This window comes from Fukomys damarensis, unplaced genomic scaffold (assembly GCF_012274545.1).
Source record: "Fukomys damarensis isolate Sample0158 unplaced genomic scaffold, DMR_v1.0_HiC HiC_scaffold_30, whole genome shotgun sequence".
NCBI classification, from domain to species: Eukaryota; Metazoa; Chordata; class Mammalia; order Rodentia; family Bathyergidae; genus Fukomys; species Fukomys damarensis.
Window position 1 is genome coordinate 37690176 of NW_022900942.1, and position 26053 is coordinate 37716228.

Genomic DNA, 26053 nt, shown 5'->3' on the forward strand with positions numbered 1-26053 from the left:
TAGCTCAGCGGTTCCATGGCCTGCCTTGCAAATGCAAGGACCCTAGTTCAATCCCCAGTACCAAAAAAAAAAAAAAAAAGACTAAGTGGTATGTTATCATTCTAAATGCTTGTTACTAGCCTATATGCCATTTGGTAAATGACAGGAAAAATCAGGTTTTGTAGTATATTTTAGAGAGGATTTTTATATGCTTGAAGATGACTATTGGCTTTTTCCCCCCTTTCCTTTTAGAATATGGTTTCTAGTTTTAGAGTTTCTGAACTACAAGTGTTACTAGGCTTTGCTGGACGGAATAAAAGTGGACGCAAGCATGACCTCCTGATGAGGGCTCTGCATTTATTGAAGAGCGGCTGCAGCCCTGCGGTTCAGATTAAAATCCGAGAATTATATAGACGCCGATATCCACGGACTCTTGAAGGGCTTTCTGATTTATCTGCAATCAAATCATCAGTTTTCAGTTTGGATAGTAGCTCATCATCAGTAGAACCTGACTTGGCTGTGGCTGGAATCCACTCATTGCCTTCCACTTCAGTTACATCTCACTCACCGTCCTCTCCTGTTGGTTCTGTGCTACTTCAAGATACTAAGCCCACTTTTGAGATGCAGCAACCATCTCCTCCAATTCCTCCTGTCCATCCTGATGTGCAGTTAAAAAACCTGCCCTTTTATGATGTCCTTGATGTTCTCATCAAGCCCACAAGTTTAGGTAAGTGTTAGAAAAAAATCACTTTTTCCTGGACAAGAGAGTAAGTACAACGAGGACTTCAGCTGTTGATTAGTACTATAAAATTGAGGCATTAATGCCAAATTTTTAAATGTACAGGAAAAATGATTGGTAATCATACTAGAAATTTAATATGAAACAGTTATTTCATATCATTTGAGTGTCTTTTTCCATTTTTTGATGGTAAAATACAAAATCTAACATCTTGGCCATTAAAAAAATGTACTTTAATGATACTAAATACATTCATGTTCTTAGGCAGCCATCACTGCCCTCCATCGCCAGATTTCTTTTTGTCTTGTGAAACTGAAGCTCTTTTCCCATTATGTAACTTTAAACCTGCACATCCCCCAGTTTCTGGCAGTCAGCATTCTACATTCTTTTTCTTCTGCTGGGAATTGAAACCAATACATTGGGCATGCTCAACACATGCTCTATCACTGAACTATACCTTAGTCCCAACCATTCTTCTATTTTCATTCTAGGGTTTTGACTACTCTTCGGTACTTCCTATAAGTGAATTATTGAAATATTTATCTTATTGTGACTGACTTATTTCATGTAGTGTTTTTAGAGTTCCATATAGTCTATGTCAGATTTTTCTTTTGTTCCTCTTTAATGATAAATAACACAGTAAAAACACATTTTTAAAAACAGGTTGTTTTTTGTGTTGTTTTGTGCAGTGCTACTGGGGATTGGAACCTAGGCCTTCACACTGAGGTGTACCTCAGAACTTTTTAAATTTAGAGACAGCATCTTGCTAAGTCATTGAGTTGCCTGGGCTGGGCTCAAATTTGTAACTTTCCTGTCTCAGCTTTACTGAAAGCTGTTCATTCCTCAGTTTCACTCCTTGAGGCAACAACCTTAGTTATTTTATATGCTGCTGCAGATGCTTACTTCCATGTTTCTGTGTTATCATCTTCTAAACCATGTTTTGCTTATCTTTAATGGATCCTTTAATTGCTTCCACTTTGTAACTACTGTGGATGATTCTTGTAGGAATATGAACTTACACATATCTGTTAGAGGTCCTATATTCTGGCTGTATAGTGGAATTAACTCTACTACATGACTGTTTTAATTTTTTGAGGAATTGTATTTTCCACAGCAGCTGTTCCATTTTATATTTCCATTTTACATTTATAGAAGCTCTGGTTTTTACACATCCTTACCAACACTTCCCTTTCTCCCTCCCTCCCTTCTCTTTCTGTAGTAGCTGTCCTATGTGTAAGAGATCATATATTTGATTTATGTTTCTGTAATGAATGTATTGAGCAGCTTCATATATCTTTTGACCATTTTGGTCAAAATGACATTTTGGTGAAATGTCTATTCAAGTTCTTGGCCCATTTTGAACTGGATGGTTTGGGCTTTTCTTTTTCTTTTTTCTTATCGAGTTTATAGGTACTTTTTAGCCATACAGTACAGTTACTTTTATCATTGGGATCTTGTACCTTTATGTGTCAGATCTTGGTTCTCATTTTTTCCCCATACCCCTGCCTTCCCTTCGCCTCCTCCACCCTCCCCTGTTTACAAAGACTTTGTTTCCATTTTTTTCCTTTTCTCATATTTTTTCTTTTCCCTTATTTCCTTTCCCCTACCCTTCCCACTTGGTTTTTTTTTGTTGCTGTTGTTGCATTTTAGGAGTTCTATGTATTTATAGGTTGTACTCCTTATCAGTTGTCTGATTTCCAAATAATTTTCTCCTATTCTGTGGATTGCCTTTATTATCTATTGGTAATATTTTTTGATGCAAAATTAAGAAAATTTTTCATGAAGTTCAGTGTGTCATTTTTTGAAATGTTGCCTATGCCTTTGTGTCATATCCAGGAAATCATTGCCAAATCACATTTTGAAGCTTTTGTCTTTTTTTTTTTTTTAATAATTTTAGGTCTTACATTTGCATTTGATTCATTTTGAGTTAATTTTGTATATAGGCATTAGGTAAGGGTTCAGCTATTTTTCTGAGTGTGGTTGTCCAGTTTTCCCAAAATCATCTGGGGAGAGAAGACCGTCCTTTCCCCCTTGCATGATCTTGGTATCCTTATAAAAAAATTAACTTTAGGCCTATATTTATGCCAGTACTAAACTGATTTGATTACTGTATTATGCAGTTAAGTTTTGAAATCAGGAAGGGTGAGTTTTCCAGCTTTGTTCTATTTCAAGACTGTTTGGCTACTCAGAGCCCTTGAGTTTCCTTAATATTGTTAGAATGGGGTTTTCTTTTTATAAAAAAAAAAAGTTAATTGAGATTTTCAGATAATTTCATTGAATTGGTTTGGATGGTATTCATTTTGAGAGATTGTGTTGAAACTTTGGATGGTGGTGTTGTCTTCCAACCCATGAACCATATGTGTTTCAGTTTATGTCTTCTTTAATTTCTTTGGGCAGTGTTTTGTAGTTTTCATTGAAGTCTTTTACCTTCTTAGATAAGTTAACTACAAAGTATTTTATTCTTTTTGATGCTACTTTAAATAGAATTGTTTTCATATTGTTCATTGGTACTTATAGAAGGACAACTTGATTTTTGTTAGTTCCTATGGCTTCTTGGCCTTTTGGCTAAGATCAAGTGTTGTATCCTGGTCCTTTCTGAATTTGGTTACTGTTTCCAACAGTTTTTATATTTGGGATCTTTGGGGTTTATTGTATAAAAGATCATATTATCAATGTACAAAGATTTTACTTCTTCCTTTCCAGTTTGTATGCCTTTTACTTAATTTTTCTTGCCTAATTTTCTGGCTAGAACTTTCTCAAGCATTCCCCCCACCACCTACCATTGCATTTTATTTATTTTTATTAGTGCATGTCTGTCATACATAATCATTTATCATGGGGAATTTGTACCTGTACATAATATCTTAATTTTTTTCTCTTCCCTTCAGCTCTTGTTCTCCTTATTTACTAAAGCTTTGTTTCCATTTTTTCTCTTTCATTCTCTTTTTTTAAATCATTTTTTTCTTCCTTCCCTTCTCCCTCCTCCCTTGTTTCCCTTCCTATTTGAACAAATTCTTCCTATTTCCTAATGTATGCCCTGTATTTTGCTCTTTATTTATCCTTTCCTCGAGCATTCTTAGAGTTTAGGACTAAGATCACTTCTATGTGAGTGAGAACAGGTACGCATCTTCTTTGTTTCAGTACTGTACTTTTACAAAGAGACCTAGTTTCTATTTCATAATAGTTTTGAATTGCAAACCTTACATACTTAATTTCTTTTTCTAAAGTGGCACGAGGAGTTTGATGCATTTTTTATTTATATCTGTCAACTGCTCAGAAAATTTGAGAAATTTTATGATATTGTAGGTTGATACATGGGACTAGTAATTCTTTTCCTATTTAATTACTTTTTGTTTTAAAGGTGTAATTCTTAATACCTAATGAAATTATATACAGAGATATTTGGATTTCTTGGTGAAGTAAACTGGGAAAAAGTATTTTGTAGTTAATCTGGAAAATTGTCCTTTTTATCCTGGGAAAAACCTTTTTGTAGGCTCAAACTGTAGCTCAGTGGTAGAGTGCCTCTTTAGCATACACAAGTCCATGGATTCAGTCCTAGTGCTAGCAGGAAAAGAAAGAAAAAAGAAAACTCCCTTAGATATATCAGTGTTCTTTTTTCTTTTCTTAGGGTATTGTCTTTGTGAAGGCTGAAGGAAGTTGTAAGAAATAGGGCTAGTTAGTGGGGTAGTGTGGACTGGCTGATTGCAGGCCATGCCCCCCCTTCACAAGTAATGAATTTTATCACTTTGTTACATTGATTCTGAAATAATGATTCAGTATTTGTTCACATTTTATTATTTATTTGTACAAGTCCTATAAGAATTATTAGGTCAAATTATTAGGTCCATTGTTTTTATAAACATTAATTTGTCTTCCCTAAGATGTGAGATTTTTGATAATCTAGTATATTGCCAAGTCAGTTTCAGACTACTATGCCAATTTAAATTTCACAAACAAGTGAGAAAATACCTACCCTGTACTTCTTGCATTTTGTGGGGGTAGATCCTATTAAAAACATTTATTTATTTATTTATATTTTTTTGTACTGGGTCTTGAACTCAGGACGTTGTACCTGTGAGGCAGGTGTGGTGCCACTGAGCTAAATCCCTGGCCCTTAAAAACCTTTTAAATTTTTATATACATACTTATATCTTGTTATAGGTTTTTCATTTTAAAAATTAATAACTAATAAAGTTTTTAAATATTTACTACCTATTTGGTTTCATTGATGTCTTTTCATTTTTAATCTTTTAAAGGTTCATTTATCTGGTTAAAATCTTTCTTTCTTAGTGATCATTGCAAAATTTTTTGTATTTTGAGGATTTAGATGACTAGAGATATTTATACTGTAGTTTTGATCTAGAATGTCCCATGTGTTAAAAGACTTGGTTCCCATCTTGGTGCTTTTGGGAGGTTATGGAACCTTTATAGAAGTGGGGCATAGTGGGAGGTGTTCAGGTCATTGGGGGTGTGCTCTTGAAGGCAATTAGGAGATCCCAGTCTTCCCTGTTTCACTTCCCAATTATATTGTGAGAGGTTTTGAGCTTCCATTACCTCTCATCATTATGTACTGCCTTAGGCTCACAGCAATAAGACCAGCTAGTCATGGGCTGAAACCTCTAAAACTCTGAGCTAGAATAACACTTTTTTTCTTTGTAAATAGATTTATTTCAGGATTATGTGATAGTGATAGAAAGTTGGATAACATACTTGGGTAATCCTACCTAATGGGACTCCTTTGAATATGGCTAAGGAGGGTCTGTAAGGTAGCAGTTACACCAAATGGAGTTTCAGAAGTATGTTTGACTGCTGGAAAAGAAGGTCGGACCAAGAGAAGATATATGTGTTGTGTTCTGTATTCATTAACATTAATGGTACTCTGAAGAGGTGGACTCTGCAGAAACCTTATACTTTTTCCCCTTATTTTCTTGCTTTGTTTGGAAATAAAAATAGGAATTTTCTTATTTTGCTCTATTTGTCATAAGGTCTCTACTATATTAACCTCAATAAAGTTAAAGGAAACTAGTAGACTGTTCATTCTTTTAGTAAAATTCATATTTAGGAGCCAAATAACTATCTCATTTGGTTTAAAGTAATGCTGGAGGTACTTTTGTGTTCAAGGGTAGATATGAAAAAGCTATATTTTACTCATAGTTAAAATTAGAATGCAAACCTGGGCATTGTGGCACACACCCGTAATCCCAGCACTTGGGAGGCTGAGATGGGATGACTGCAAGTTTGAGGCTGGCCTGGGATATGTAGCAGGTCAAGGCTGGCTTGTGTTACATAAGAAGTCTGTGCCACAACCAAAACAAACAAACAAAAATTAAAATGTAAGAAATGTACTCTGTTTACAAACTTTTCTCCTGAACAAACATCTTTCATGTTTTTCAAGATTTCTGTTGTTTTTATAAACATTAATTTTTTTTCCCTGAAGAGACAGTGAAGTGATTTTCTTAATGTTTTATGATGTTGGAGTGACAAAACAGTGATCTAAGAAATTATTTTTTAAGCCAGAGGCAGTAGTGCTGCCTACCTGTGGATGAGGTGGGAAGGTCATATATATCTAAATAAGCCTGGGCAATATAAAACCCCATGTCAAAAGAAAAACCTAGGAATTACGTTTCAGACTGAAGTATAGTTAAAACATCAATAAGGGCTTGGATAGGTTGTAACATCATTTGGCTTTGGGTAGTGTCCCCCAAAGGTCCGTGTGTTAAAGGCTTGTTCCTCAGGGTGGCACTGTTGGGAAACATCATACACATAGATTACCGGGGAGTGTGCCCCTGAAAGGAATTGCAGAATCCCTCCAGTCCTCTTTCTCTTTTGCTTCTCCTTCCTTGATATGAGTGGTTTTATTCCTCCTTATACTCCTTATACAGACCCAAAATAATGGGATAAGTCTGTCATGGCTTGGAACCTTCAAAACTGTGAGCCAAAATTCACCTCTTTGTAAGTTAATTATCTCAGTATTTATAGTAACATGAAGCTGACTGGCAGTTTATCAAACGAAATTAGAAAAAAATTAATTTTGGAGGGCTTTTCGTTGTTGTTGTTGTTTTTTTAGATAAGGTCTTGCTTTCCAGTCCAGGCTGGCCTTAAACTCAGTTCTCCTGCCTCAGCAATGACCTTTGATATTTTTATTGTGATAACCCTTGAAGCAGTGTGATTACATTTAAACATTACCTTATTTTGAATGGCTTGACCTTATGTTCATGAAAATATTTAGAACACAGTTAGTGAGAAAACTATGTTTGGGAATTGAGAATTAATGATCTTTAGGAGTCAATTATCAAATCCATGTTTTAAAGCATATAATCTTTTTTTTTTTAACAGCACTGAGTATTGAACCAAGAGCCTTGTGCAAAAAGCACATATTCTTGACATTTTCAAACTGGGTGTTGAAGATTTGATTATTCAATAGGGATTGATTTGCCGTGCAGACACTGAAGATCATGGTAGAACGTTATAGGATCATTCTAAAACCTCTTGAGGTATTGAAGCCAGTATTCTTATGAAAATTTGTCTTGTTAAGAGAATCACTGTGATAGCATAGTACATTTATTGATACAAAAAACCCTACGACTATAGTGAGTGTATTCTATTTAACAAGGTATATTTTTTTTTGTTTTCTTTGGTACTGGGGATCAAACTCGGATCCTTGCGCTTGACAGTGGTATCTATAAAACATGAGTATTTGTAGTAATATTAAATACAGTTCTTAGTAGCTTCAGTTTTACGGTACTAAGTGGGTTATCCCATAGTCCAAAACAAACAATAATAAATTCTCTATTCTACCTTCAGCAGCTATTCTGGTTTGCTGTCATAGTTTTTTTCTCTTTGATTTTTTAAAAGATTTCTTTTAAATATGAAACTCTTAAAAATTTGTCTATATTCTGCCTGTTTAAAAGAATAGATATAAAACTTGTCAAGTTATGCAGAATTTCAAGAAAATAAACACCTGTGAAATTTATATGCAGTTTCAGAAAACAGTTATCTCTTAAACCACTTCCCTGTTTTTCCTTGTGAATTATAATCTACTCTGAATTTTGCATTTCTCTCCTTTGCTTGTTTTGCCATATATATACATGTTAAAAAAAAGGTAGTTTGCTTTTGAAATTTATGATAGTATTGTGTATATCCTTTTGACTTGCTCACTGTCGATGTGTATCAAATGTTTATGTCTAGTTGCTTTGCATTTTAGTTAACTCAGTTGCCAAATATATAATGAGTACTTCATTTAGATATGGCCATGTGATCTGATTGTGGAGATGTCAGAATAAATATGAAATGGGCTTTGGGGAGTACATTAAGTAGTTAAATGTTACATTAGAAAAAAGCTGCAAGTGGTTATATGCTTGAAAGATGAAGTATTATAAATTGTGCTTAGATACATTGCTGTTGTGAATGGGAAATTCAGTCAGGGCTTCTTGTATGGTGACTTGATAGCTTTGGATGGTAAACTTTATTGGATAAGAAATACCAGGAAAGGGGAGAACTGGCAGCACAGAAGTAGAAGTAGTAGTGGCTAATTGTGAGACTTAGCAGTGAAGAAACTGCTTGGAATAGAGTAAGACCTGGGAAGATTTGAGAAACATAGGTTTGTTAGGAAAAAGCAGGAAGATCTTTATTAATGGAGGATTATGCAGTAAAGAAATTGGCCCATTCAAAAATAGAACACTCTTGAGTCTTTTAAGCAGGAATGGTGATTGAAGTGATGCTTAGAGTGACTTAACTTCCCACTTGTGTTCTTATGGAGATTGGCAGAGAGGTAGGGCTGCTGTTTCATTTGTAGAAGGTAGTTAATAGGCTTTGAGTAGGGTGGCATCAGTGAGCATGGAGAGGAAGCAAGTAGGTAAGATGGTAGAAAACAAGACATCCTGAGTGACTGCAAATGTGGGGAAAGAGGACTGAAGTAAAGAGAATGAATAATTTTGGAGGGTTGACAGTATTTTTCTCTTTCATAATTAAGAATTTATGTGTTCACGATAGGGCCATTATTCATATGTCTCATTGCTACAAGACTTGAACCTCTGGTGATATATGTGTGACTATGCCACTTCTGTCACAAGTGGTGCAAGCCACCCAGTGGAACATTTAGGCATGTACCTTCAGTAGTTTTAGTGGACATGAGTGTGTTAAAATAACGATTTTATGATAACTCAGTACTCTGACCTCCTTACATGGTCTTTGCAGTGGTTATTAATACAGTGATGACTTCTGTTATTCTATACATTAAGAAACAAGTTATTAAAAATGGGTTATTGTACATCAAAAAAATTGGAGAACTTGGAGGAAGAGATGCTAGATACATATAAACTACCAAAACTGAACCAAGAAGACTTAAAAATGTTGAATAATCTAGTAACAGGCAATGAAATTGAAGCAGAAATACAAAAATCTACCCTGATGGATTCCTGTCAGATTGTATAAGAATGTTAGGGAAGATCTAACACCTATATTCTTTAAACTGTTTAATGAAATTGAGAGGGAAGGAGTACTCCTCCCAAAATGATTCTTGGAAGCTAACATTACCCTGATCTCAAAATTGGACAAGGATCCAACTGAAAAACAGAACTATAGGCCAATCTCCCTAATGAACATAGATGCAAAAATTTTGAACACGATACTGTCAAACAAAATGGCAACAGATCATCAAAAAGATCACACTGTAACCAACTAGGTATGTAAGGTTCATTCAACGTACACAAATCAGTAAATGTAATTCATCACATAAATAGAAGCAAGAAAAAAGATCATTTCAATAGACTCAGAAAAAGCCTTTGACAAAGTCTGGCCTCCATTCATGATTAAAAACCTTGAAGACAATAGGTATAATGGATCTTATCTCAATCTGATAAAAACCATTTATGACCAGCCTTCTGCTAACATCACATTAAATGGGGAAAACCAGAAAACTTTCCCTCCAAAATCAGGAACGTAACAGGGGAGGGGTGTCCACTGTCACCACTCCTTTTCAACATTGTCCTTGGAATATTAGAGCAGTCAGGCAAGAGAAATAAAAGGGATACAGAATAGGAAAGGACACAGACAAAGTATCATTAGCAGAGACTTCCAATGAGACTTCTCGAATTAGTAACCAAATTTAGCATTATAGCAGGACATAAACACAAAAATCAGTAACAATACCGTTCACAGTGGCATCAAGAAAAATTAAATACTTAGGAAATAACCTAACCAAAGAAGTGAATACAATGAAAATTTCATACCACTCTGAAAAAGGAAGTGGACATGAGGAAATGGAAAGATATCCTCTGTTCCTGGATTGTCAGAACCAATGGAATCAAAATAGCTATACTTCCAAAACTGAAAAATTTGTTTTATATAATCCCAAGCAGAATACGAAAGATATTTCTCACAGATCTAGAGAAAACTATCCTAAAATTCATATAGAACCAGAAGAGATTCAGAATAGCAAAAGCAGTCCTATGTAACAAAAGTAAAGCAGGAAGCATCACAATCTCAGATTCAAAGTTATACCACAACTACTACTGTGATGAAAACAGCATGGTACCAACACAAAAACAAGTATGTGAGTCAGTGAGTGGAATAGAATAGAACAGTGGTGGCGAACCTTTTGGAGATGAATGCCCAAAATGCAACAGAATTGGTTTTCTGATTACAAATTTTAGACACTAATAGGGAGAAAATAATCTGCAAAGCCTACATGTTCTGTCATTTTTTCTCATGATGTGCATTAAAATGTTTAGTGAGCTTTTGGCTGCCGCTCTATCATAAGGTTTGTCTAAAAACGTTAACATCAATGCAGAGTAGATTTTATTTGCATATGCACTATATTTTTGTTGCTGTAACGTCTTGGAGTTCATTTCTGATACATAGTGAAACATTTCATTTTTTCATAAAACCAGGGAGGTTTTAGTTTGGATAGAAAATTTGGTAGCAAAGTGATAGTAATTAAAGCCAAAATTATACCAGAAAAATAAAAGCACATATATGTCTGTTATGATATAATCTATAAAGGTCAATCTATAAGTTCTAAAAATTGTACATTCATGTTTCATACAATGACAGAAACATTCTATTTTTAGATATTAAGATGCATGACTCTTAGGTTAACTGAAGTCATCCAGATGGCCTTAAGTGCTGGCATTTAAACTGGTAAATTCACAGAGGTTATTATGCCCAGTATTGTAAGTGTAAATACTAGCTGTTTTTGGCATACTTGTTAGATCTGCTTTTGGAGAGACTTATTTATTTATTTATTTATTTATTTTAAAATTGAGTTTATTGGTACATTTTAGGGATACAGTATAGTCACATTAATTGTTGGGATCTTGTACCTCTACATGACAGGCCTTGGTTCTCATTTTTTCCCCTTGTCCCTGCCCTCCCTTCACTCCCCTCCTTCCCTCCCCATTTACAAACACTTTATTTCCATCTTTTCATTTTCTCACATTTTTTTCTTTTCCCTTATTACCCTTCCCTACCCATACCACCTTCCCTACACCTTATTTTAATCAAGCTTATCAAGTGAAGCAGGAAACACAGCTCTTGGAGAGATTGATTTTATTTCACTACCTTTTATCTACCTCTGTCCTTTTGGTGCTTGTCATATCATTTTGTCTGCCAATTTTAACTCCTGCCTTCTAGTGCCATTACTTTTTTTTTTTTTTTTGTGCTGGGGATTGAACTCAGGTCCTTGTGCTTGTGAGGCAGGTGACAGCACCACTGAGCTAAATCCCTGGCCCTACTGCCAATACTTTTGCTTTAAACAATTAGTTATCTTTTCGAGGAAATCCAAAAAGTAAGTAAAAAACAGCTTACTATCTTATATTTACCATTTAATGTTTGTGATTTTTATAAAGTAGAATTGCTGAGCATTGTGGTGCATAGCTGTAATCCCAGCACTTTGGGAGCCTGAGGCAGGGGTATGCTGCAAGTTCAGAGCTGGCCTGGGCTACATAGTGAGTTTAAGGACAGCCTGAACTACATAGCAAGACCCTGTCTCAAAAAAAAAAAGGAAAGTAAAATCTGTGTTATCTTAAATCTAGTTTTCTTTTGTTTCTTGTAATGCATGTCTGCTGTCGACTAGTTGTTTTTCTTTACCTGAAGTTACTTCACTCTTTGAAAGATACTAAATTTTCAGTAGACAGTTCTTTCTTTCATCACTTTTTTTCCCCAGTACTAGGGATTAAACCCGGGGCCTTCACCCTGAGCAAGATCCCCAGCCTTTATTATTATTAGTATTATTATTAATTTATTTATTTATATATTTTAAGATAGGGTCTTGCTATATGCAGTTCAGGCTATCCTTGAACTCATTGTGTAGCTCAGGCTGGCATCAAACTCATGGTAGTCCTCCTGCTTCAGCCTCCTGAGTGGGATTCAGAGATGTGCCCTACCACTTTAAAGATGATGTTTTCCCAGCATTCCTTCTTGATGACAAGACAGCCATTGATGTTTTGTTTTTCTCTGGCTATTTTAAGATTTCACGGTTGTTAACTTTTAGTAGTTTTAATTTTGATGCAACTAATAGTTTTCTTTGTGTTATTTTCCTTGAGGTTTGCTCATTCCTTCCATTCAACCAAAATTACTTCTGCTAGTGTGTTGCAATTTTGGGAGAATGGTTTCATTTTCACTTTATTTTCCTTTTGGGACTCCATTTGTACTCACGTTAGATTTTTTGAGGCTTCAGGCTGGAGAAACTGGATTCTTTTGCCATTAACTAAGGTTGAAAATGTAATATGTGTACATGTAATCTCAAAATACAGGTTATTGAGTTTGGTGACCTTTGCTGTGATAATGGACAGTGAAATCCATAGAAGAAAATAAAAATGGAAAAGTGAATAGCAGTGTTACAAAGTAGAGAAATATATTGATATACTTGTGTCTTTGTGCTTTATACCTTATAGTTGTATTTGTAATCAAGAAACTGTTTTTTAGACCTTCCTAATAAGCAGTATCCCTTTTTCCCTTCCTTTTAAAAGTACTCTGACATTGTGAACCACTTTATATATGACTTCCTGGAGCATAATTGCTGCAATAAACTACTTTTTACCCAGGAAATTTTCATTAGATGCTACTATAAAGAATGAAATGTAATCTTGAAAGGTTTTGCTACATTTTGACTTTTATAATCCAGTGCTTTAGAGTAAAGATTGTTTAAATGCTTAAAATTCAAGATACCCATTTGGGTTGATAATTCCAAGATGAATGCAATTTAATACTTCTTCATTTTAGAGTATTTTAACCACAAACGTTTTGGAGTTTGAAAGATACTTATCAAAATATCTGGTTATTGCAAGTGGTAGGATCCTTGGATTTATTGTTGAAATATTCTTTCCTTTTCCTCTCCAGTTCAAAGCAGTATTCAACGATTTCAAGAGAAGTTTTTTATTTTTGCTTTGACACCACAACAAGTTAGAGAAATATGCATATCGAGGTAAGAGGAATGTTTGGAATGTTTCTGCATGAATGTTTAGTATTAGTAGAAAACCAAGGACAAGATGGCTTAAATAGCAGAAATTTATTTCTCAAAATTCTAGAAGCTTCTGTTCAAGATCAGATTGTGACAGATTTATTTTCTCCTAAGGCCTTTGTCTTTGGCTTGCACATTTTGCTGTTTTCTCAGATGGACTTTCCTCTATGTCATTGCATCCTTGTTGTCCTTTTCCTCTTATGACACCAGGTATATTGGATTAGGTACCTATCCTAAACTTCATTTAATCGTAATTGCCTTTTTAAAGGTCCTATATCCAAGTACAGTCACATTGGAGGTTAAGATTTCAACATAATAAATTTTGTTCTGTCCATAACAGTTGGAATATTTCTCCTTAATACTGTGTACTAGAAAAATTTAACCTTTGGATAAAAACCTCAGGATATCTTTTGAAATTATTTTAATTATATTTGGAAGGGGTATATATATTTGATTTTTTTTTTTTTCATTGCTGGAGATAAACCCAGGACCTTGAATGGTTTGTGTATCCTAGGCTAGTACTTTACCACTAAGTTATATTCTTAGCTGAACAATAATTTTTTTGGTACCAGGGATCCTTTTTTTTTTTTTTAATTTATTTATTTTGGTACCGGAGATTGAACTCTGGATCTTGTGCTTATGAGGCAGGCAATGCAATCACTGAGCTAAATCCCTGGCAGCGCAATAATATTTTAAATGAAAAATTTATTCTAAATATAGAAACAAAAAAAGAATTTATGATAGCAGCACAAAGATAAGTGGTCATGAACGTTATCATTTCAAACTCAGGCCTTTTTGAAAGTGTCAGTGAACATTATTAAAATGCTTTTTGGAGAACAAAAACCAGAACAGTTTGGGACAAAATGAGTTGTATAGTTACTCTGATCAAAAAATTATTAGAAATCTGATTATGAAAATACTGCCGGCCTTGTCAATTTCAGGGGCAAAAATAGAAGAATCTTAAGTTGGCACATTTGTAAAGAGCAAATGAACTAAGAGAAAAGGAAATTTGTAGAGTATAGTTTTTCAAATAAAAATAGTCTGTTTTGGTGTTACCAATACGTTATTTATATAGCTCTTTAAAATTGCCTCCTTACAAGATTTACTGTATGACAACTGAGATTCTCATAGGTTAAATGATTTTCTAGGGTTGTAGAGTTAAAAGAAAAGAGTTAAATAAATTAGTTTCTTTTAGCTATTCTTTAGAATCCTCCTTTGAATTGTTGAGTTGTGTTTTGTTTTGTGTGGTGTTTTTTTTTTTTTTTTTTTTTTTTTTTTGGAGACAGGGTCTCACTATGTAGTTGAGACTGACCTGGAACTCACTATTTAGCCCAAGCTGGTCTCAAACTCACAACAATCCTCCTGCCTCAGCCTCCTGAGTGCTGGGATTACAGGCGTGAGCCACCATGCCTGGCTCACTGAGCTTTTTTAAAATAAAGATGTTATGGTTGATATGGGGAAATTTCTATATTTAACATAATTGTATAAGTTCTTTACAACCTGCTATTAATTTTTTTTAAGCAAGACGTTTATAGGTACATTTTATTAGTTTTTATATGTAGGTACACATTGTCAGTCACCTAAGTTAGTGGATCCAGATTTGTGGACCACATAATTTTTTTGAATAGTTAATATCTTGAACATGCACTGTTGTTATGTAGAAAATTCTGATATGTACCTTTAGATATTTTGGCTAATCACATCTCTTATTAAAATTATAGGTCTCAGTAAAAATCTCAAAATGGCTTTATAATGTGACCCTGTGAAGACTGAACTGTGAAAGAATAGTGCATACATAGATAAGGCTTTTGGCTATTTTAGGGGTAGTAATAAACCAACTAATAAAATAGAAAAAATTATGTTTTATATCCAACAAATCATATTTGTTGTCCTTAATTTTGTTTTTCATCATTGAATTCTTGCTTGAGATTATTCAGTACATGGCACTGTTGTATGGCAAAAAAAAACAAACAAACCCTTTTTTTCCATTAAGTTTAGTGGTACATTTAAAACAAACAATTCAGTTAAATTTATCATTGGAATCTTGTACCTTTTGGCAAGAACCCTTTCTACAAGTTGCTTATAGTATTATTAAATGAACCAGCTTATTTACATAAATTGTATTACAAGATGTTATATGGTGAGCCAATTCATTAATGACAATTGATTTTTATAGGAGAGAGATCATTGTTAACTTAAGCATTTTAAAAATGAAAATTAAAGGAGGGAAGTGAGAGAATTATGAACAATACTCTACCAATTGTCTTAAAAAAGGTATTCATGCACACACTGAATGTGCTGAAGTATATAAATATGTGATTAAAGTTTTTTGTCTGTGTGGTTTTTGTAGTTCTAAGGATTAAACCCAGAGCCTTGTCTGTGCTAAGCAAGTGGTTTATGCTGAGCTGGATCACCTGCCTTTGGTATTTTATTTTGAGACAGGATCTCATTAGGTTGCTCAGAGACTGATTTTGAGCTTGAGATCCTCCTGCCTTAATCTTTGTACTAGCTGGGATTATAGGCATTTGCCACCACACCCAACTACAAATACAGTAAATATAAAGATGAGTTGCTTCTAGAAAGGCGAATTTGCTTCTAGGAGCCAAGTTAGGGGGATGCTTCACTCAATATCCTTTTTAACATTTTTAAAGTTCAAAATATGTGAATGTATTTTTCTAGTCAAGTAACTATCAAAATTTAAATATTTTTTAAAAAGTGTAATCATGTTCTGGATATGGATGGTAGCGATAGTTGCACAATAGTATGTATGTACTTAATTTCACAGACTTGAACATTTAAAAATGATTATAATGATAAAGTTTGTCTTATGTATATTTAACCCAACATAAAGTTTTTTTTTTTTTAAATCTGCAAAGTTATGCTCCCTTTGTACATGTCTGCAGTACAAACCTCTACTGTTTTAGAGTTATGTGATCAAGTGGTTAAAAATTCCCTCCTAATCCTAATAAATGCAAATGAAAGTTTGATGCCCATTATCTAGCTTCAGTAGTTACTGACAGTTTGACCCTCTGTATTTGATAGTCCCGCCCCCCCCAGCATATTAAAGCAAATAGGCATTGTATAATTTAACCCAGAAATACTTCAAGATGCAACTCCTTTTTGGGGGTCGGGGGGCTACTGGTGCTCAAACTCATAACCTTGCATTTGGAATGCAGGTGTACAGCACCACTGATCTAAATCCTGGCCTGCAACTCTAATGTTTAACATGAACCCTTAGAAATTCATAGTTTCTTCATATAGTATTCAGCCATATCCTTATTTTTTCATTTATTTCAGTTTTTATACAAGGCTCATCTCATGTGTTACCTTTTTTTATTTTGCTGTGCTGTGTTTTGTTTTTTGAGAAAGGGTCTCACTGTGTAGTTCATCTTGGCTTAAATTTATTATATAGCTCAAGCTGGCCTTGAACTCACAATAATCCTGCCACACTCTCCTGAATGGTGGGATTACAAGCATGTACCACCACACTTGAACTGCATTTGTTACTTTTGACCTCAGTGTATCCTAAAAGTTTTAACTATTTTAAATTGATTTGATTTATAGATAAATTGTAGAAAATTACCCTTAGTCTAGCTTCCCTTAATAGCTTGAGTAACTATAATACGGTTATCAAAACCAAGAAGCTAACGTTAGTGCAATCCTATACCATGTTCTTTAAATTGTAATGTCATTCTAATTTCCTTTTACTCAATGACATTGTCTTAGTTTTTCTTTTTATGATTTTTGACAATTTTGAAGGGTAGTGACCAGGGATTTTATGTAGACTGCTACTCAGTTCTGGTATATCTAGTATTTGAATGTCTGTGCATTTTTTGCAAAAATGCTCTTCTCAGTGTATGTCAGCCATTAATATTGATTTTCTTCCTTTCTTTTTCTTTTTTTTTTGGGGGGGCGGGGGGTGGTACTAACCATGATCATTTGGCTTAAGGTGTTGTCTGCCTGATTTCTGTGCTATAAAGTTACTGACTTTTTCTTTATTTATAAACATTGTAGAGCACACACATTTAGATTAGGCACATAAATCTATTTCTTCTCAAACTTTTGCCCAGTAGTTCAGCATTCACTGGTAAATGAGCAAAACATTTGTATTTTGGTGATGTTGTTCTTATTTTTACATTGGTGCAATTCTTTTGTAAGGAAGAATTCTCCCTTCTATATTTGTTCACTTATACATTTGCATCAGTGAGGATTCATGTGTTCTGTAGGTTACCCAGTGATATAGGAATTTACATTGTGGGTCAAATTGTTCTACTTTGGGCTATTTGGGGTTCTTTTATTTTGACTCTTATGGCCTTTTGATAGTCCTTTCCCTCCCAAATTCACTTTGGAGCACTTTTTTACTTTCTGACACATATTTTGTCAGAGGTTATCTCACATATTTTGTAGAGTTGATCACTTCTCCATGGAGATCTGGTTCCCTTCAACTTTAGCATATTAAATATTCTGGATTTACATGATTTCTTGTGTCATTTAATTTTATGTCCATCCCCATGATTCAAAAACCTGGCTGCAACTTAAAATCAGCTGAGGAGCTTTTAAAAGTTCTAATCCAAATAGTCAGATTTCATCCATAGTAATTAGAATCTCCAAAGATGGAACCTCAAATTATTGTTTTCTCTCCTCTCCTTTTCTTATCTCTCCTTCTCTGTTCCTCTTTCCATCCCTTCTCTGTGGTTCTGAGAACCTCATACGTGCTAGGCCAGCACTCTTGCTACTGAACATTTCTAATCAGTGGTTTTCAATGATTATTGGTTGCTCCCAGTGTGCAGCAAAATTTTAAAATGCTGCTGTGCATCCAGCTCCTGATCTTTCTCTGTAACAGTAAAATCTAGGATAGAGGCTTATACACGTTCAAGTTCAAACTCTTTTACTTTGTTACATATTGTTTAAATTAATCATTGGGTACAGCTCTATTTATGACTTCAGCACTTTTGTCTTCCATTTGGTATTACTGCATTTTTAATTTGTTCTCTCAGTCTCCTATTGATTTGTCTTATACATTCATGGGAATCAACTTGTAATTCTTTCCTTGCTATTTTGTGGTAATATCCATGAATATTTCTATTTATATTGAAGGCCAAAAAAAAAAATCACCAACACCTCCCTCTGGACAGGGTACTTTTTGCTTCTACTTTGATGACCCATAAGCACACTAAACACAGCACATGCAAAATTGAAGTTACCTTTTCTCTTAAACCTGTTTGTCTTGCCGGGCGTGATGGCGCACGCCTATAACCCCAGCAATCAGGTGGCTGAGGCAGGAGTATTGCTGTGAGTTCAAGACCAGCCTGGGCTACATAGTGAGACCCTGTCTCAAAAAAAAAAAAACGAAAACCTGCTTGTCTTTTGTTATTCCATTCATTTATTCATTTGGTATGCATATGTTCTGTGTGTGTGTGTGTGTGTGTGTGTGTGTGTGTGTGTGTGTGTGTTTAAACTATGGTCCCAACAATACTCCATACACCAAGGAGGCAAACTTGAAAAATAAGCTGGTGTCAGGGAGATTTTTTGCTTGTTATTTTTCCTCCTGTCCTCTCCATTTACAGTGAGGGCACTGGTGTCTGACTGGACAGAGACTTCTTGAAACTATCTCACTTTTTATTGACCACAGCCCATTTGTGTGCTAAAGTACTTCGTTGATTCTTCTTTGTTACTTTCATGGTTTACACCTGGACCATGTAACTCTACATTTAGAGCTAATGTGATTGCTAAGAATAATACCAACTGGAAAGTGAATTTAGTTCTACCTCTTAGGTCTGTATGTCCCTGGGCAAGTGACTAAATGTTATAAAATCTTACTTCCAGCATGTGAAATTGACCTAAGTCTCCTCTTCCCTGAGTGGTTGGGAGACTGATGCTGTAACTTGTTGTATCTTCCCTTATTTCAGGGAATAACATCAACAATTGTCTAGCTGCGCCATTCCAAAACCTGGGCACCACCCCAGAAGCACCCCTTTATTTCTTTGTGCCTCATACAACATTAGTCATTGAATCCTGCAAGTTTGTATACTGAAATATCACTCAGTGATATTTCTGTCTGGATGGTTTTCAAGCCCTCACTCCCCAGCCCCCACAACCTAGGACTCTTTACGTTAGAAAATAACTCTACCACTGAGATATATCCCTCCCCCTTTTATATCTTGAGACAGGTTTTGCTAAGTTGTCTAGGCTAGCCCATTCTGATTTTTCCTTTTGATGCTAAAAATCCCGTAGTGCTAATCATGAAGTCTTTGTGCAGTTATTTTCAACATTTTGCTTTGCCCATCTTTTTTCCCAGTCATTTATTCCATATCATATATTCCATATAGCAGCCTGTATTCTGGCTAGGCTTTTTATCTTTCTAAGCTAATCTCATGTCATTTCTCTTTTGTCAAATTATTTTCAGCAACCTAAGATTTTGATGTGCATCTCTAGTTGATCCTCAGCCTTTCCTTTTCTTGAGTATCATTGTACTAATGAGAGCCACTGAAGAGAAATAGACAAAAAAACTGCTTTATAAACCTTGCTTTTTAATTTGATTGGATTTATTGTAATAGCTCCCTTGAACTTTAAAGACAAAATCCCTTCTTCCCCTCTATAGCATCGACCATCTTTTTTTTTTTCCCCACACATTTTTATTTTGGTTATATATTATCTGTTATGTACTATGATGAGTCCTTTGAAGCAAATATTATATTTTATTTATGTTTGATGCTCCAGTGCCAAAACTAAATGTTTCTTGATTTAAATCAGTGGAGTGTATGGGTTGTTTAGAAGAGGTCAGTGTTGTGTAGGATACTGGAATGTTTTGAAGAGACTCTTGACAAGAGTGGACTGTGGCATTAGCATAATTCTTAGAATATACTTTAAAATGGCCATAAAGACATGACTTAAAAGTTAAATAAATGGAGTTATTATCATTGTTGTGTTTTGAAAAAGGCTTGTTATTGGTAGGCAAGTGTTTATTTTTTTAAGGAGTAAGAATAAAAATACAAATAATGCCTTGTTTCCTGGTGAGAGTGTTCTGTAAAATCTTGTGTATTCTTAACACATTTTATTTCTCTTTCCAACAGGGACTTTTTGCCAGGTGGGCGGAGAGATTATACAGTTCAAGTTCAACTGAGGTGAGTTTGAAATTTAATTACTGAAATTATATACTTGTTAACTGCTCATATAGCCCTGAATTTTAAAACATATCATGTTTGCATATACTGTTTAATACTTTTTCTTCTTTTTTCTAATACAGACTTTGCTTGGCAGAGACAAGTTGTCCTCAAGAAGATAACTATCCCAATAGTCTCTGTATAAAAGTAAACGGGAAGCTGTTTCCTTTGCCTGTAAGTTGCTTTTTATTCATCATATTTTTATTGTTTAGTATAAACACCTACAGGATCTAGAAACTGACAGCTCAGTACCAATAACTAGTTGTAGCATCCATATCAAATAGTGTTTTCTTGTAAGGGACCTGTGGTTCCTTAGAGAAATAATTGGTTTCAGATTTTGAGGATATAAAAAAAAATGAGCCTAAAACATCTTGTTCTAGAATTCAGAGAAGCTCTAAATTATCCTTGGGTTCTAAACAGCAGAGCTTGGACATGTGAAAGCATAGCATGTTGTGGTGGATATCTAGGTATCTATCCATAGAAAGCAGAGTTTTGAGAATAGCTGGCCATAGTGGTCCAGAATTTCAATTTTGGGCCTTAATGATGCACATACTTGGGGCCAAGGGAGTACAATGGTATTTGATTAATAACCCATTGTTTGACAGTGAAGCAATAAGTGGACTTCAATACCTCAGTAATGTACAATGTATACCCTATTTCTGGGCCTAATAGGTAGCCCTGGAATCCTCAAATCCTAAGTTAAGTCAAGATAACATTTAAATTGTTGAGTTATATTATGCATTAGTTTCATTGAGGTCTTGAATATGTTGCTAAATTGGTAGTTATATAGAAGGCCCACAAAGCCATTAAAACAACAACTTTGACTGTTTGTCAAGCACTACAGTGTGGGGATATATTTTAACTGAAGCTTTGTAGAACAGCCACCCCTCCATTGTGCTGAGTTGCTATTTGAGCAAAACAGTCAGTATTGCAGCTATTGAGGAGATGGGGGAACCTTTGTAACATCCCTGCTGAGTATGAGATTTGGCTCTGAGATGAGTATAAAAGCAATACCTCCAAGCATCTGAGCAAGGTAGACAATATAGTCTAGCACCCTGAGTTCTACCAGAGCCAAATGCTTATAATTGAGCCTCAGAGGGATGACATTGTGCAGGCTGATGAAGTGACTCTGTTTTGTTTTGTTTTTGAGTTCTTGGGAATATTGTTTGGCTCATAGCCTGTGGGCTTAGACACCTGAGAAATGCTTATTCCATGCTTTTCACAGAGCTTAGGTCTCACTAACTGACTTATGGAAGTTGCTTGCGGGACTGAAGTCAGTGGAGACATTACTAGGGATTAGAGGGTAAATGTAGAGGCTCAGTAGATACAAGAGGATTATTTACATGATCCATACACATGTGAAAGTCAGGTGAGACATTTTGTTTATCACGTTTCTGGCCTCCAGCAATAGATTCTCAGGGGTTGTCTTACCGAAATGAATTTCACTAAGATCTTAACCAAGGGAAGAAGCAGCTCTATTTGAATCTGAATGATTCCAGTTTGTTGCCAGATGTGTGGCAAAAGAAGCCTGGCAGAATCATAGGTTATAGAATGACCCTCTGCTTATTTTCCATGATCTTTTCATATTAATTTTTCTTTGCCCAAGATGTGATGATTCCTTTGATGTTTGATTCTCATTCCTGTTTACTTTTCCCACTATTCTTGAAGAAAGGCATAACTGTGGAGACCTTGTCAATTTCTGTAGACTCACCCTTGAAGATATGTCCAGTTTCTTCTGTGATGCTATTCCACTAATGGGGCTATGTCTGAAATGCATGAAGTTCTTCTAAACTCTTTGAATTGCTCCAGAAATAGGGAAGTGTTCAGAACACTGCCTCTTATTTCAAACATATCCCACTGTTCTTACCACATTCTGAAGCATTTCTGGAAGTACTATATCATGAGTATCTTTACAAAGTCTGATTAAAACCACAGTGAATGCTGCTGTTGAGTGCATGCAGAAGAAAGGCTTATAAAAACATGATATGGCTCACCTACTTTACTCACTGTATCTGGAACTTCTGGCTCTTCATAGTCAAAATGACCATGAAAGTTAAATATTTTGAATTAATTGAGGTCATCAAGGAAGCCATGATAGTACAACTAAAGACATTCAACTTTCGGAAGGCTTCCAGATGTGCTTCAGAAAATGGCAAGAACAATAGGATAATCGCATTTGTATTTTGAGGATTAATGGCAATGTGTCTTTTATTGTAATACTATAAATTTTAAAAATTTAAACAATCATTGTTTTTTATCACACCATATGTTTGAAATTTTCCATAAGATAAAGTAAACAAGTAAATTGATACTGACCGTATCAAAGTAGAATGCTAGTTTGAAAACTTGGCAGATGTTAAAGGAACAGCACTCTACTTCTCTCACAATTGCAAGTAAGGCAGTACATCTTCGTAGCATGTAACAGAAAATGTTCTTTGAGTCTGTCTCTTTCTGAAACATTAGGCTAAGGACCTATACAGGCTCTCTAACATCCTTTATTAAATGAGTTTGTGGATTTGTTCTCCAGACTGGTTTCAAGTATCTTGATTTTATTTTTGCATTAAATATGAAAAGTTGTTAAAAATATGTGAAATCTAGTTATTTATATTTTACAAAATTTGAACTATAACCTATTGTCAGTAACCAAGTCATAGAGTTGGGTGGGAGTAGTACAGCTGAACAGAGGGACAATATAATTTAATAGATGACTCAAAATTATCAGTGAAGTCAAACCACTCAAATGGGGTAGAGAATAGATTGAAAATACTTTTGGTGATTAAAACTAGTACAATACAGAATTTTATATTAGTTTAACACACATTCTTATACTCACTATTACTCTCCTGACTTTTATAGCTCCCCCCATGCTATTAAAATATTTTATCCAGCTCAGTGGTTCCGCCGCCTGCCTCGCAAGTGCAAGGACCCAAGTTCAATCCCTGGTATCAAAAAAACAAAACAAAACAAAACAAAAAACTTTTTGTGACTCAGATTCTAATTTACAGACCTCACGTTTAGGTCATGAGTTATTTTTATTATCTTGGTGGATTGTGTGCCTTTGTTATTTTGTTAACCTACCAGTCGGTATACCAAAGGACAGAGTTATCTTCTAGGACCCAAAACAAGTAAAACAAAAAAAGTTTATTATATTCATAATGCCTAAATACTGGTATTGGTATTTCTGTTTGTTGTTCGTTGATTTTGTAGTCATTCTTTTTTCCCCTTTTGTGTTTCACATTAGCAAATGTAGGTGGGCTTACCCCTATTGCACATACATATACACTCCCATTTCCATACTATTATGCAGGTCCTTTTTGTGTTTTGCTCTCTTGCTCAAATAGTTTTGATGATTTTCAAGATTTTGTTGTAAGTTGTAGGTTATAAGTTATCATGTGGATTTCCCCTTAATAAGTTTATTACCCTTTTATGAGACAGTGAGCAATGTTCTGAAGTTGTAGACAATTTGGTTGTGGTCCTTAGCTTGCTATGCATAGCAGCAGTACTGAATTTTGTTGTGAGTTATGTAATTCACCAGTGCAGACATTCGTAAATATCTTAAATTCACAAACATCTTGATGACTGGACGGCAGCTATGATGTCATTGCTTGCACTTGTACAGCTTTGCTGCTATTCCCCTGTGATGGTTGGTTAGCTGTATGCCTTCACTTATCAGTCAGCAAATAATTTAAGGACAATTTGAGCAATTTGTGTGAATCCTGGCTTTTGTCTGAAAACCTTCTATCTATATTTCTTGAAAGATCCAGATTGTGTTAACATTTATACCTAAGGGTATCAGCAATTTAAAAGGAAGTTTGAGAGATTTCAGTGGAATATAGAGATTCTTTAATTTCTTATGCTCTTGACCAAGTGAAAAGTCCAAAGATTATGTTCTAAAGCAGTGTCAGCAAATTCATTTTGCTTGTTTACTTGCCATGTGTACAAAATAAGTAACCATAACATTAAGTTATAGAATTAACTTGCTTTTTAATTTTAAGTGATATATAATTAAATTACATCTATAACATAATATGGTCAGTAAAATACAATGTCTTTTTCATTAGGTAGATGTTAACTGCAGCAAAGAAATTTTAATTGTCTAAAATATATATTGGTTTTGAAAATCAGTATGAAAAATCTTGTAATTGAAAATAGGATATATTGTGAATCAACATGTTCCTATTTAGAAGAAAGGGGCATTAATTTAATGCTAACTGAAATAGTGATGGTTTTGGTTTATTGACTGATTTATTTTTCCTTTTTATTTAGTTTATTGGTACATTCTAGTTATACAGTACAGTTACATTCATTACTGGGATCTTGTACCTTTACACGACACGTCTTGGTTCTCATTTTTTCCCCTTGTCCCTGCCCTCCCTTCACCCCCTGACTGTTCTATTTTTAAAACTATGTTCTACTCAGAGATAAGGCAGTAGCGAGCATTTTTATCACTAGCAAGATCTGAATAATCCCTTTGAAATTCATTAATGCATTTCTTGTTTTAATTTCTAGATTTTGCTTTTTCTCTTCTAGTACATGAATGCATTTTGAAAGAGGCCTCCTAAGATGAGTTATTATTACAGAGAGGTTCAGCTTTATGTGCAAAGCTTGATTTCTTGTAAAAAGGAAGAGGATTCATAGCTAATAGTGTAACAAGGACTTAGAAGGTGCTTTTGCTAAAACAATTCTTTGTTTCATTTTTTGTTTTTTTGAGACAGGGTCTCACTATGTAGTCGAGACTGACCTGGAACTCACTAGGTAGCTATGGCTGGTCTCGAACTCACTGCGATCCTCTTGCCTCACCCTCCTGAGTGCTGGGATTACAGGCATGCGCCACCACGCCCAGCGCTAAAACAATTCTTTATGTAGACCTATAAGTGTCGGATGGGTAAAAAACAGTATAAAACCTTGGTTTTCCTTCATTTTGTGTTGCCTTTTTTACCTTAAACTTTGAGTCAGACTATTGTTCAACTCTGCATATAGGCAGGCAAATAAATCCTTTAAAGATTGTTTATCTAAAGCTGTTAGTCTCCCCTCTTTAAAACTGAAGACACCAATAGAAGAGTTAACTAAGGTCTTCACCTGCCAACTTTTACAACATCTTGTTGAAGCCCCAACTATCCTCATATGCCCCCAGCACAACCTAGAAGTCTCTGGTGATTGGCCTAAACCTTTGAAGAACAGTAGAGCCTGTTCCTTATTACAGGCAAGTCACGCCATAATGAGACTGCCCTTCCAAGTGAAAGCAATTACTTGATTCAGGGAGCAGTTATACTCCCTGAGGAGAACCAAGACCCACCTCACTCACTAAGCCAGAGCTACTGTTCCACAAGAGACCCAGATTGTCCCTTCCAGATTGTGATGGCACTTTTGAACTAGTCCTGAGATAATCATCAACTAAATCACTGTCTGACCAAGACTCTTCAACTATGTGCATGCTTCATGGCAACCTCATTCTAGTCTTTCCCTAATTAAATGTAAAGTTCTTGTCAGTACTGTATCTGCAAAGACAAGAATGAGGCTGCTGGTTCCCTTGTTTTCCCAGTACAGCTATACTGATTAAATTTCCTTTCTTACCTTTGCCACTGTTCCTCTCCTTGATCGGCATCTTAGGATAGTTGGCAAAACCTAGACAAGTGATGACAAACCTATGGAACATGTGTTATTTTTCTTTTAAAAAAAAAAGTTAATGTATGAGTTTTTTTTTTTTTTTTT

General features: G+C 35.0%; 1 protein-coding gene across 6 annotated transcripts in view; it reads left to right on the forward strand.

The window, feature by feature from the left end:
- The first annotated feature begins 231 nt into the window (after positions 1-231).
- The window catches only part of Pias2 (protein inhibitor of activated STAT 2), a 74152-nt gene continuing 48330 nt past the window's right edge, over positions 232-26053 (forward strand). For all 6 annotated transcript variants that reach the window (XM_033757335.1, XM_033757332.1, XM_033757333.1 and 3 more), the window contains exons 1-4: positions 232-706; positions 13058-13142; positions 20252-20302; positions 20425-20515. In XM_033757335.1, coding sequence (XP_033613226.1) covers positions 235-706; positions 13058-13142; positions 20252-20302; positions 20425-20515 — 699 coding nt within the window. In that variant the 5' untranslated portion in view covers positions 232-234. The remainder of the gene's footprint in view (positions 707-13057; positions 13143-20251; positions 20303-20424; positions 20516-26053) is intronic.